A 12,585-nucleotide genomic window follows, 5' to 3' on the forward strand; every position below is an offset into this window, starting at 1 on the left:
TAGTTCATGCCAGATGTTCCGCACCAAACGAAAACAGGATCTTAAGAGAATGAGACGCCATTGCTAAGTTCTAAGATTTAATTTGTTGTTGCATTTAAAGACATTCACTTATGGATCATATGATGCCGAAATTCGACTATCAAACCCATTTGAGCTTACACATACTGACTACTTCTATGGTTTTAAAAGATCAATATTTTAAACCAAAATGCATTTAACTAGTCTAGTTTGTAGATGTCTGCGAGAATTCTAGTTTTTAAGTATTTTTAGTGATGAGCTCATTGTGAACACAGAAACACTTTTTGACAATAGATGCGTAGCTCGGTTCGTAAAAACTTGGTGGGTTCAAAATCTCAATTTTGCTAAGCCAACTTCGATGTCACACTATAAAAAAGACATGTGATAAACTAAATTTTTTGTAAGCGATTAGGGCACACTTACATTTTAGGATTTTTCAAAAATGTGACATTATTCTACAGGATGTTTGCAATACTGTAACTTTCTATGGATATAACTAGGCAACGGTTGGATGAATGAAACTGATTTTTTTACAGGCTAATGGTAGGCACTGCCAATGACTTGACTGTGTTTCTTTTTTAAATTTTTTCTTTAATTATAAGAATATCTTTATTAACGAGCCCCTAGCGAGTTTATAATTTTGCAGTGTCTGTCCGTCCGTTAGCACGATATCTCGATTGCATGAAATTCAATATGCGTATAGCTTTAGCCATATAATACGCAATGCCAAAATTTGAATCGAATCGATTCAAAATTCACAGTGCCCTTTTCGCATCTCGACCATTTATAAACCGAATTGCAAACTTGGAATAAAAGCAAATTTAACGCAAGTGTAAAAATTTGGTTTTGCCCATGCGCAGTGCCAACTTTCTTATTTATGGAAGCATTTAAATGAAATTTGATACATAACCACTTGGAATAAAAGCAAATATAACGCCAGTGTCAAAATTTCGTTTTGCGCATGCGCAGTGACAACTTTATTATTTATGGAGGCATTCAAATTAAATTTGATACATAGCCACTTGAAATAAAAGCAAATGTAGCGCCATTTTCCAAATTTGGTTTTGTGTGGGATGTGTAGTGCCAACTTTCTTATTTATGGAAGCAATTAAATGAAATTTCATACACATACACTTTAAATAAAAGCAAAACTAACATTAACATCAGGTTTAAAATTTGGTTTTGCACATGCTATAGCCATACCCAGGAGCTCGTTTTCTATATTTGTTTAGTTTATTATTATAGACACCAACAGTGCATTTTTACATAAAAATGATCTCAATAGTTGTGTTCCTTACCTGTAAATTGCCTTTTCTCAAATTATTTCGCACCAGTTCTTGAATTAATCCTTTTGAACACAGAACCTGACGTGTTCCAGAATTTATTGCTAAAGCTCGCAACAATGTCAAGCAGTGTTCTGTAGCGGATGTAGAACATCCATAGCATTTATTGCTTGTGTTTGTAATTGTGCTTGTACTACTTGCTGCTTTACTACAACTAGGCTAAAAACGACAATTTTTCAATGTAATAAAAAAATATGTATACATACCAGCGCCTGTACATTAAAAATGGATCCACTCCTAATTTCTGTATCCCTATGTTTCCGATCGTAAGAAACAAGCTCCTTTCGAGACACTAATACCTTTTGGATAATCTTACTTAATTCCTCAAATGACGTCTTACATTCATTGCAATACTGTTGCGCCAACATTTGAATTGTTTTGTTTACCTAAAAGAAATAACGATTAGAGTATTTGCGTCAACTTAACAATGTTCACCTTCACTTGAGTTCCTGTTGCTGATATAGGTGCGACAGCTGTTGATGCATTTGAAATATTGTTGGCATTTGGTTCCTCTTGTTTGTGGTCTGTGCGATGTTCGAAAATCTTGAGTACCAAAGACTACAAAGAATAGTAAAACATGTAAGTGTTCAAAATAGGATACCACGCATGTTATTGTTTTATATAATTATGTCGCCAATTTTAAGTTCGTGTAAAACCTACAATAAACTTTGTAAAACTATGGACATATTTAATTCAACACTACATTGTTTATTAACGGGGATTAATGTTTAATTACTATTTTTACTATAGTTGTTTGGTTTTTTGATTATTTTAGTTGTCCATTAATTTTTTATACCAAGTTTTAGTAATATTTATTTGTATCGCCTTTATTATCTGTGTTAAAGTACTGTAATTGGAATTTGTTTTCTGTTGGGCATTAAACTATTATTATTATTATTATTCGTAACTTTGATACTTATTTCTGTCAGTTTAAAACCAAACCATCGATGGACTATAAAATTACATACCTCTAAAGTTGGTTTATTGGCCATCAGCTGTTTATAAACTCGATCAGCTTTCTCCAGAAGATTGTTAATGCTTGAAACCATTTTTTTACGATCCTCATCAGTTTCGATGGTTTCTACTGCACAACAAGCTTTGGCCAACAAAGTAAAATCAAACTTTGCATATTTGCAAAATCCGCAGGCATGACATAGGAAAGGATCTTTTTCATCATAATTTATAGCCCTAAAAGAAATCACCGTAACTAGCGTACGAAATAAAAGCTCTAGTAAATCTCACCTGCACTTATGACATTGATAAACATTTTCGCCACAATTGGCACATACACCAGGATTTGCTGGTACAGCGGCACTACACCTTGGACACTGTAAAGTTTCGCTATTCGCTTGAATATTTTCATAGAAATCTGCATATTCCATCATCAAGTTACATGCCACAATGGGTAAGGGGAAGTCGATTTTTAACTCAGTTTGACCACTGAGAAGAGTTACCTTCTTGGCTTTATGCCACAGAGCTAAAAGAATGGTTGCATGAAAAGCACAACAGTTTCACGTTTTTCCTTTACCTGGTTTATTTTTTAATTCAACAACAGCCTGCACACTTCGATTGTTGTAATAAATATTAATAGTTCGTACCATTTTTGTTCTTTTTAAATCTCCTATTCTCACCGTTATTTTGCTAATAGTGTGACTACTTAATAGTTTCACTATTTGTGTGGTAGTGGTGAATTTCGAATCCACCTGCAACAGCACCTTACATTCACAATTTATGCCGGCACATTTCAATATTTCATTCATTCAAAGTAACGGGTTTACCAATAAGAGCGATAGGATTTTAAATTGAAATAAAACACAGTCAATTTGGTCAAATTTAGGTTTGATTGGTTTTATTAGATGCTGTATTTCATGCCATTTATGATTTAAACAAAATATCGTTCAAATGGCCACCGCGGCTCTTTTTGCACTGGCTCATCCGATCGGACCAATTTTCGATGACTCGGTGGATCATATCGGGTGGAATGGCAGCTATGGTCGCTCGAATGTTGGCCTCGAGCTCGTCAAGAGTCTTGGGTTTATTCGCATAAACCTTTGACTTCACATAGCCCCACAAAAAGAAGTCCAATGGTGTTAAATCGCATGATCTTGGCGGCCAATTGTGGGGGCCATTTTGAGAAATCAACGATTCACCAAACTGTTGACGCAATAAGTCCATTGTAGCGTTCGCTGTGTGGCATGTTGTTGGATAATTTCCAAGCGTTGAGGCAACGTGAACTTGTTCATGATGAAATGGCAATCCTTACTGATGACAACTGACAGCATATGTCAAATGTTTGGCATCCAACATAGCCGCCTTAAACGTTTAAAATCCTATCGTCCCTATTGGTAAACCCTTGTTGTCCAAGTTCTAAATACATAATGTAGGTCATTGGTTTCACGGAGCTTGCTCCAACTATACAAGCTGATTTAAATTCGAGGGCCCCCATGGGGATCTCGGAAACTGTAAGGGTAGGTAGTTTAAATTTGGCAAAGTTGCTTATTTGGATGCTTAACAAAATGCCGTTTTGAAACTGAACAAAATCCAAATATGTACTTAAATTTTTGAAATAAAAAAAAATGCTCTATCAAATAACACAAAAAATTAAAATGACTTTCGTAAGAAAAAACAAAGTTGATGATGGTAAACCGATAACGAAACGTCAGACTTAAAATTTAAAACTAACTTCTTGTAGAGGGGAAAAAAGTGGCCATAAAAATGTGTCATTTATTTAACTTTGGTAAAAAATTAAAACGATTTGGCAAAATTTCGTTTTTTTTACGATATCTCCGAAAGTACGAGATATGGCTATTAAATAACGAGACTGCGCTCATAGAAGACGTTGAGGGGTGGGGGAACAAATGCTAGGCGAAAGTGTCTACTAAATAGTATGAAAACACGTTTTGCTGGCTGTAGTAGTATTTTTCCTATATAGGTTAGAAACGAACGTGTTTTTTTCGCGTGCCGATAACAATGGCCCATATGAATAAAAGTGAGCCAAATGCTTATACCTGCAAAATTCAAAGTAAATACTCGTAAGTGCCCCCTCACACTGGGCGACTTAGCAAAGCTGGTTAGCCATGGGACGGGACGCAGTGCAGAGCTGTTGAGCAGCCCAGTGTGAAGGGGCACTGACGAGTGTTTCGTTTGAATTTTGCAAGTATAAGCATATGCTCCCTTTTATTCATATGGGCAATTGTCTGGCGAAAAACCTGAGCAAGGCATCAATATCAAATTTCTCGTTAAATAAAAAAAAAAACTCCGACTGAGTGCTATAAGCTGTTAAAAAAGGCCTATGGTGAGAGTTCTGTATCTCGTGTGTGTTTTCGAGTGGTATAAACCATTTTATGAAGGTTGAGAGAGCACCGAAGATGATCAATGACCTGGGGTCTATTTTATAAAGCCACTTTGCAACTTTTCACTTCTCACTTTGCAATTGCATAATCTTGAAGTGCAAAGATTATTATATTATCTGTTTCATAAAATACTTTAGTCAACGTTACAATTCGTGTGTTCTTCATCTCTACTGTATATATTTTGTGTGCTATCATGTGCCAAAATAGTTTTATGGACCAAAATATTATCTAAAAATTGCAAAGTGACAAGTGAAAAGTTGCAAAGTAGCTTTATGAAATAGGCCCCAGGTCGGCCTGTCTCTGTTTCAATTCCACAAACAGTTTCAATGAGATTGTATGAGGAGACTGTAGTAAGAATAGTAAGAAGTAGTAAGAATTTTTTCAGTTTCAAAACGCTATTTTGTTAAGCATCAAAATACACAACTTCGACAAATATAAACTACCTACAGTTTTCGAGATCCCTATGGTGGTCCTCGAATTTGAATCAGCCTGTATAGAGCGAACACGAGACAGCTACTCTGCGTGCTTGGAGCAGCCTCACAGAGACCAATGCACAAATCATAAAAATTACCTTTATAGAACTGAGTTTAATAGCTGATAATGGAATTTCAGGATTGTTACAAACTAAACAAGGTTCCGATTCCAAATAATAACCATCCAGTTCCACAAATTGGCCCATATGAGCATACAAATTGGCATTCGGATGATAAGCCAATAGTTGGTTTTGTACTTGCAAAACATCAACAGCTTTGTTCACGTATTCTTCAATATGCTAAAAAATGACATTTAATAAACTATATCCATTACCAGTGAAAAGATTTACCTGAATTCCTGATTCGGAATTTCTGGTATAGTTTAGTGAGAAGTATCCCAAAAGATCTACAAACTGAGCAGCTTTTCGGCCATAAGAAGGAAGTAAAGGCCAGAGATGCCATAACAATTTTAACACAGTTTCTTGTTCTGGTAACTTTGAGTTCCTAAAAAAATTAACTCGTTACAATGAACTTGACCACTTTTGGACCTGCCACAAACATGACAAGCGAAATGACGGTACCTAAATATTGGTTTTTTTTCTGTTATGTATAAATCACAATAAGCAATGGTGTAAAATAATATTAGTAACAAAATATATCACCTTCGTTCCTAATAATTGCCAATAAAAGTATTGCATTGCTTGCGATTTTGTCTGTTTCTCGTGCGTTTTGACGCAGATAATTAAAGATATCTAGAAAGCTATTCAATGACAAGTACATTGCCTTCTATCATTGGATTCCTAATGAAACACGGAATCTTTGGAGGGCAGGCTCATCCCCAAATGATGGGAATATAATATTTTGTCGCGATGTTTGTGCCTGTGACGTTTCTCCATAAGAGCCCATGTTAAATTGGTCAATTTTTAAACGGATCTATCTTGAAAACTAATCCTATGATAGTATCATTTAACTTCCCTAGTGCATAGTTCACAATTTCATTAATTTAATTTCATCTAAGTTTGATTACAAAATGACCGGAAATAAAAATCGGATGTACTACTTTATGGTTTTTGAGATTGGAGTTCAAATTTAAAATGCCACAGCACAAGGGTAAAAACTGTTTTTTATTCACCCCTTCATTTCTTCAATTAATAACAAAACTATATCAATTACTTCAAGAGTGGAACAACAAACATTATTTAACAGGTTGTCATTATGCTGTCAATGGATATTCTATGTTGTTTAGAAGCACTCACAAATGATTTAAATCAGTAATCAGTAAGGTACGAATAATCTAATCTCCCTCTAATCTGAAATACTCTGTAGCCAAATTGTTATATTCATAATCAGAACTCTCGTATCCCGTATTCGTAATCCGAACTTTGTTCCTTTCTTAACACGTGACATGCGCCGTATTTACCCTAGGCCTTCCACCAAGGCATGCTTGATATCATTTATTATAAATTCTATAATCTGGAAACATGCGTTATCCAAACGGGTTCTGCAAACTTTCTGTTCGGATTATCAATTTATTATTGTATAGGCATAGTGAATAAAAAAAATAAAAGTTACGCATAAATTCGCCAAACCTTTAAAAACAATTAGAAGATAAGTACTCACTTGTATATGGCTAAGGTTAAAGCATGTGCCTGCCATCTAACATTGGTAATGTTAGTTTCCAGCAAAAACGTCTTGATAAAGTAGGTTAGCACACTTGTAGGTACTTGTTTATTAATTTGATCCACCAATTTAACACATTTCCGTTTGTCAAATAAGGCATCTGTTAAAGAATCGTCAGATTTTTCTCTATCTTTACGAGATGTGCTCGACTTGCTTGCATTGTCCGACTTTTTATCGCTATTACTATTGGTTACTATAGCACACTGCATTAAATGTAAAATGGTTGGTGCAACACCTGAAAAATCATTAATTTCTAAGAAATATAACAAGCATACACTACCTTCATCTAATAAACAGCTGACTTGTAGGAGAAATGGAAGAGTTTCCTCGTGATCATCGCAGTACCTCTGCCAGTTACCAGTTCGAGCTACCGCAATTTCCAAACAGGCTTTCAAATGTTCTACTAATTCTACCAAATTATCGTACGACATAGATAATGCGAGCTGTGAATCTACATTTGAGGTGTAACCCGCTTTAGTACAAGCAACTATGACCGCCTTAAACAAAGACATAATTTACCAAGTACACTACTGGTCGAGTTTACCTTCATGTGTGTACTTAAAGCATGAACATCTCGTAACTGCCTGTACTCATCCTTATTTCCACATATAAATAACAACAGTTTTCTAACTTGTCTTCTTACAAATGGTGCGAGTGACGTCATCATGTATTCACACAAATGCCTATACCATTCCTTATCAAATGCAACAGATACCGATTCTGAATGTTTGTGTACTTGATACGGAAGTCGCAATGCCATTTCTGTTAATAACTGAGGATACGTTTGAAATATATCTGTAGCATGCCCTATAAAAAAGTAATTAATTTTCAAATACAAAGAGCTAACTCCACCTTTCACAAATTGTTTCAAGAAAAATGGCGTCATATCCGGTGGGGAATGGGGTAAGTGTTCCTTTAACAAGTTACTTCCGATATTATGAGATCCTTCCTCAATCTCGTTTGTTTTCCAATATTCCAAAAGTGACTGCAACAGTTTTAGACAGTAAGCTATAATGTCTGCTTTGTGCAAAAACGTAGCAGTTGTTTGTGATACAAATAGAGAATTGTCCAGAGGACTGATTTTTGAAGATGACGTTTTACACCTTGACATTAATACACCTGAAAGTGTTGCTATTAATATAAGACGTTTTCAAATATTCAACTCACTCAAAAGTCTCATAATAATGAGTTGAACTTCTCTTTGAGTCGTTCGTTTCGAAACATCTTCCTTCATTGGTTTATTAACTTCTAGTTCCACTATAAATGCTGTTAACAAACCATTTAAACAATTTCTGTCACGCTCCACTTGTCCATCTAGGTCTGTGGTAAGTTGAAGAACTACCTACACAGGAGCCACCAGTTAAAGTGATACCCATTCATTTGTGTTTAACCTACTTGTAAAAAGGGAATTGCCCTTACGCCATCAACGTTACGTAACTTGGGCAGATATTCAATCAATCGTTCCAACAGTTGTAGACGTAACACATGCAAACGACTGTTACTTTCAGAATCCTGCTCCGGATCTACCTCTTGAGGAAGTTGACCTGTTTCCGTCATCTGTAACAGGAAAGAAATGACTTCAAGTTAGGCGCAGTTAGAAATTAACCTGAAAGTTGGCATTGGCTAATGAGCTAGTATCAGAACGTGATACTAAAGTAATTGCTTCTTGTATATTATCTCCATAAGCAGAACTACGTCCTGACACATTATGTTCTCCTGTAATACTATCTACACCACTTCCACCACTCTCAGAACCGGCACTACCACCCTGAAATACACTAATTTTTAACAAGAGGCAAGCGGATATCTAGCGCACATTTTTGTATTTACCAAATTATAACTAAAAGCAGTGCTTGACACACATTGTGAGTAATGCACCAAATTCTATACATAACTTGAAATATGTTAAACTACAGACTGCTCTTAAATGTTACAACCTTATATTACAGTAAAGAGAAGGTGTGCGACGTAAGTACAATATTCATTGAAAATTTAGGTACTAATTCCTTTTAATGCTAAAGAGCCAAAAAATTGCAATGAAACATTTGTTGGTTTTATTTGAAATTCAAAAAGTTGACCAGTATCCATCAAATATCAACATAGGAAGTAAATTTTTAAACTTGGTTGAGGCGCAGAACTGCCTACTTTATTTTGACAAATATGCAAATACTCAAGTTCACTGTTTACAGTTTGAAAACTTTCAATTTTTTTTATTAATTAATTATTATTAATATAGTACACTCTCTTTATGATAACCACAAATTGCTAACCTTATGCATTTTATGAGTAACACATTTAGGTATACTTAAAAGCGCCCTCTATTGAACAGCAGATACGGAAAACGCCAAACGTCAAGTAACGGAAAAACCGTTTTTAGTTTGAAGACATTATTTTTGCACAATCGCTTGGTGGAGCGGAAGATAGATTTGGATAGCACCTGACTATTAAGACGCCTGCACTGCAGTTAAGTAAATATGCCATTACACATATCTGCGGTGCGCTTCTCTTGGATCAATGAGAATGAGTAGATGAGCTTATTGCATGCAAGCAGAAATGTTACTATAGGCACTTACCTACCTCAAAGATTATTACAGTAGGTAAGTAAGACACAAAAATCGTCAATATAGTAGGTACTTCATAGGAAACTTAAAAACAAAAGGCGTGCAAACAATAAATTAACTAGTCTGAAACAAATCCCACAATAAATTCACTGTTAACGGAGGAATTATTACCAATTACAAATAGCACCGTACCGGTAACGTAAAATATTCTCATTGACAAACCTTGACGGTCCGGATATGTCTGAATATGTCTGTAGCTTTCAATGTGAGGATATTAGACGTTTCGTTGACGGAACGGTGACACGTTTATACTGCTGCTCAATAGAGGGCGCTTTTAAGTATACCTAAATGTGTTACCCATAAAATGCATACGGTTACCAATCTGTTGTATGTGTACATCTGTGCTATAACATACTAGAAGAACTTACCAATGCGTTGAAAAGTTTAAACAAAAAAAAATCTCCTGGAATAGATGGTTTAACCGTCGAATTTTATCTACAGTTTTGGGAAAAAATAGGGCAATATTATTACGAAGCAGTCTCAAGTAGTATAAATGGTGCACAAAAAATTCCACAAGTCATTAAAACAGCAGTTACTACGCTAATACTAAAGAAAGATAAGAACCCCTTTGATCTAAAAATTGGAGACCTATATCGTTACTTACAACTGATTATAAAATCCTTGCAAAGACTATAGCCCAAAGATTGATGAAAGTAGTAGGATCAGTCGTGCAAACCGATCAATCTTACAGTATTCCAGGACGATCTATATATGACAGCCTCCACTTGCACAGAGACATCTTAAATTACACCGACACAGAAAAGAAACAACTGGCAATAATATCCTTAGACTTAGAAAGCGCGTTTGACAACATTTACCATAGATATTTATTTCATGTTCTCGACAAAACTAATTTCCCTGCGCATTTTAAAAATGTAATAATCGAATTATACACGGAGGCAAAATCATTCGTTCGAGTTCGTCATCTTTTAACAAGTCCAATTAAGGTAGAGAAAGGGATACGACAAGGGTGTCCCTTATCTGGACCATTATTCTCGTTGGCACTGGAACCTTTGTTAGGGCTAATCAGAAATAAAATAGGAGGATTCCTGCTACCACCCGCGAGACAAGAGAAGGTTACCATAGCCGCATACGCAGATGATATTTCCATATTCATAACGGAGAACAAAGACTTCGAAACAGTTGGTCACTGTTTAGAAATATTTACAAGAGAATCCGGTGCGAAAATAAATTTTTCTAAATCCAAAGGTTTGTGGTGCGGCAAATGGGAACACAGAAAGGATACTCCGCTGGAATGTACCTGGACATCTCATTCCTTAAAAGTGTTAGGTGTAACTCTCAGTCCTAAAGAAACAGGATCCAACACAATAACCGAAGAAGATTTGAAACAGAAAGTTCGCAATGCGTTGGATAAATGGAAATTCCGAGCTAGTGCACTATCTTTGAGAGGTCGTATAAGAATAGTAAATGCTTTCATAGCACCCAAAATGTGGCATACGTTACAAATACTAGCAATAAAAGATCAAGCACTAGAAGAGATCCAAAACATGCTCATAGACTTCGCATGGCGAAACAGGAAACATTGGACCGACAAAAAGACCCTCACACTACCAATTTGGCAAGGCGGAATGGGGATGGTAAATATAAGAACCAAAGTCAATATGTTTCGAGTCTTCACGGTACTGAAATATTTCAACTCCTACGGAGCACACTGGACGAAAATGATCGACTATAATTTCATAAAAAGCAACAATAGTGACCTGTCGTGGCAATACCTCTATTGTAAACCAAGTAACTCAGGGACATCCGTATACACAAAAAGCCTAATAAAATCTTGGAACACAGTCCCTTTAATGTTAAAAAATTTTCCGTCGTGTCAACACGATCTTAACATGCTACCCCTGTGCGACTGCCAATTGTGGCCACAAACAGCGAAAAATTTAATTAATAATGACATATATGGTACAAGTGTGGACTAAATAACATCGGAGACTGTACAACAGGAACCAAATGGAAGGTGAAGGAGGAATTGTTAAAAAGGTAAGTTACACCCAGGGTAAAGCAGAACATGTTCTCAATGTATGATCTTAAAGAATTAGTTGGAGTAACTTTCCCGGATGTCGTAGGCGTAGTCGGTGCAGGAAAATGGCCCCCAGAAATATATTTCGAGAGAGAAACAGGAAAAAAGATAACTCTCAATTCCAAGACGAGAAGACTGTTGTACGAAATGCAATTGAATGAAGGATCTGGGAAAACCGAAAAACTTAAAAGGGAATTGGGACGAAAAGGAAATATGTTGGAGTGAAATGTTTAAAAATCCATCACTCGGAATCGATGCTGTCACCTCATGGCGTTTCGCAAAAAACAGATTGGCCGACATGATTTTTCTTAACAAAATTGGTGTAACTACAGATAAAAACTGTTTATGGTGCAACGAGGATGGTACAGCATGGCACTTAATAGTAGAGTGTAATTTAACAGATGAACTGTGGAAACAAGTCAAAATACTAGTGTGCAAATTATTAAATAGACAATCAGCAATGCCAAGTGATATGTATAGACTTTTCAAAAACAGAAACAACAATCCAGAAATTAATTTAGCAAACTTTTTGATAGTGTTAGCTATAAGTACTATACAGGGTGACAATTTGAAAACTTACCACCCCCCATATCTTAGTAAATAAACGAGATATTTAAAAAAATCAAAATCCGTTTCGGTAATTCGCAGGGGGAATCACAATGACATAGTTGGCGACGCACCCCCTCCACCCCCCTGCCACCCCAACTTTTAAATCTTAAATAGTGACCCCCCATGTGTGATACGTCGTTGGAAAGCTCTGAAAAAATGCTTTCCAACCATACCAAATAGCATTACATTTAGGTTAGTAATTATCGTGCAAATCAAAAAATAAACTAATATGATACATTTGAAATCTGTCGTATTTAAAACGCAACCGGCGAACATAGACGAACTAAGACAGAGAATAATTCAAGAATGTCGAAATATTGCAAAACCAACATTTGAAAAGGTTCGACAAGAGTTTGAGGATAGATTATAACTGGCGATCGAAAATGAGTTGCTATCGAGTCGGCTTTGGAAGTTCAAGTTAAATACGATTTTCCATGTTTATTTTTT

General features: G+C 35.8%; 1 protein-coding gene across 3 annotated transcripts in view; it reads right to left on the bottom strand.

The window, feature by feature from the left end:
* Positions 1-12,585, bottom strand: part of LOC116162676 (E3 ubiquitin-protein ligase UBR4) — a 59,947-nt gene that overhangs the window by 6,939 nt on the left and 40,423 nt on the right. The window contains exons 26-40 of one of the 3 annotated variants that reach the window (XM_031476339.1): positions 8,474-8,635; positions 8,263-8,424; positions 8,035-8,209; positions 7,720-7,986; positions 7,412-7,662; positions 7,148-7,364; positions 6,808-7,102; positions 5,538-5,691; positions 5,286-5,486; positions 2,890-3,076; positions 2,604-2,838; positions 2,330-2,549; positions 1,797-1,919; positions 1,568-1,747; positions 1,317-1,520 (exon numbers count right to left, since the gene is read on the bottom strand). In XM_031476339.1, coding sequence (XP_031332199.1) covers positions 1,317-1,520; positions 1,568-1,747; positions 1,797-1,919; positions 2,330-2,549; positions 2,604-2,838; positions 2,890-3,076; positions 5,286-5,486; positions 5,538-5,691; positions 6,808-7,102; positions 7,148-7,364; positions 7,412-7,662; positions 7,720-7,986; positions 8,035-8,209; positions 8,263-8,424; positions 8,474-8,635 — 3,033 coding nt within the window. Of the gene's footprint in view, positions 1-1,316; positions 1,521-1,567; positions 1,748-1,796; positions 1,920-2,329; positions 2,550-2,603; positions 2,839-2,889; positions 3,077-5,285; positions 5,487-5,537; positions 5,692-6,807; positions 7,103-7,147; positions 7,365-7,411; positions 7,675-7,719; positions 7,987-8,034; positions 8,210-8,262; positions 8,425-8,473; positions 8,636-12,585 lie in introns of all 3 variants that reach the window. The other 2 variants (XM_031476338.1, XM_031476337.1) reach the window with 2 other exon arrangements.

This window comes from Photinus pyralis, unplaced genomic scaffold, assembly GCF_008802855.1.
Source record: "Photinus pyralis isolate 1611_PpyrPB1 unplaced genomic scaffold, Ppyr1.3 Ppyr1.4_LG2, whole genome shotgun sequence".
Lineage (NCBI taxonomy): Eukaryota > Metazoa > Arthropoda > Insecta > Coleoptera > Lampyridae > Photinus > Photinus pyralis.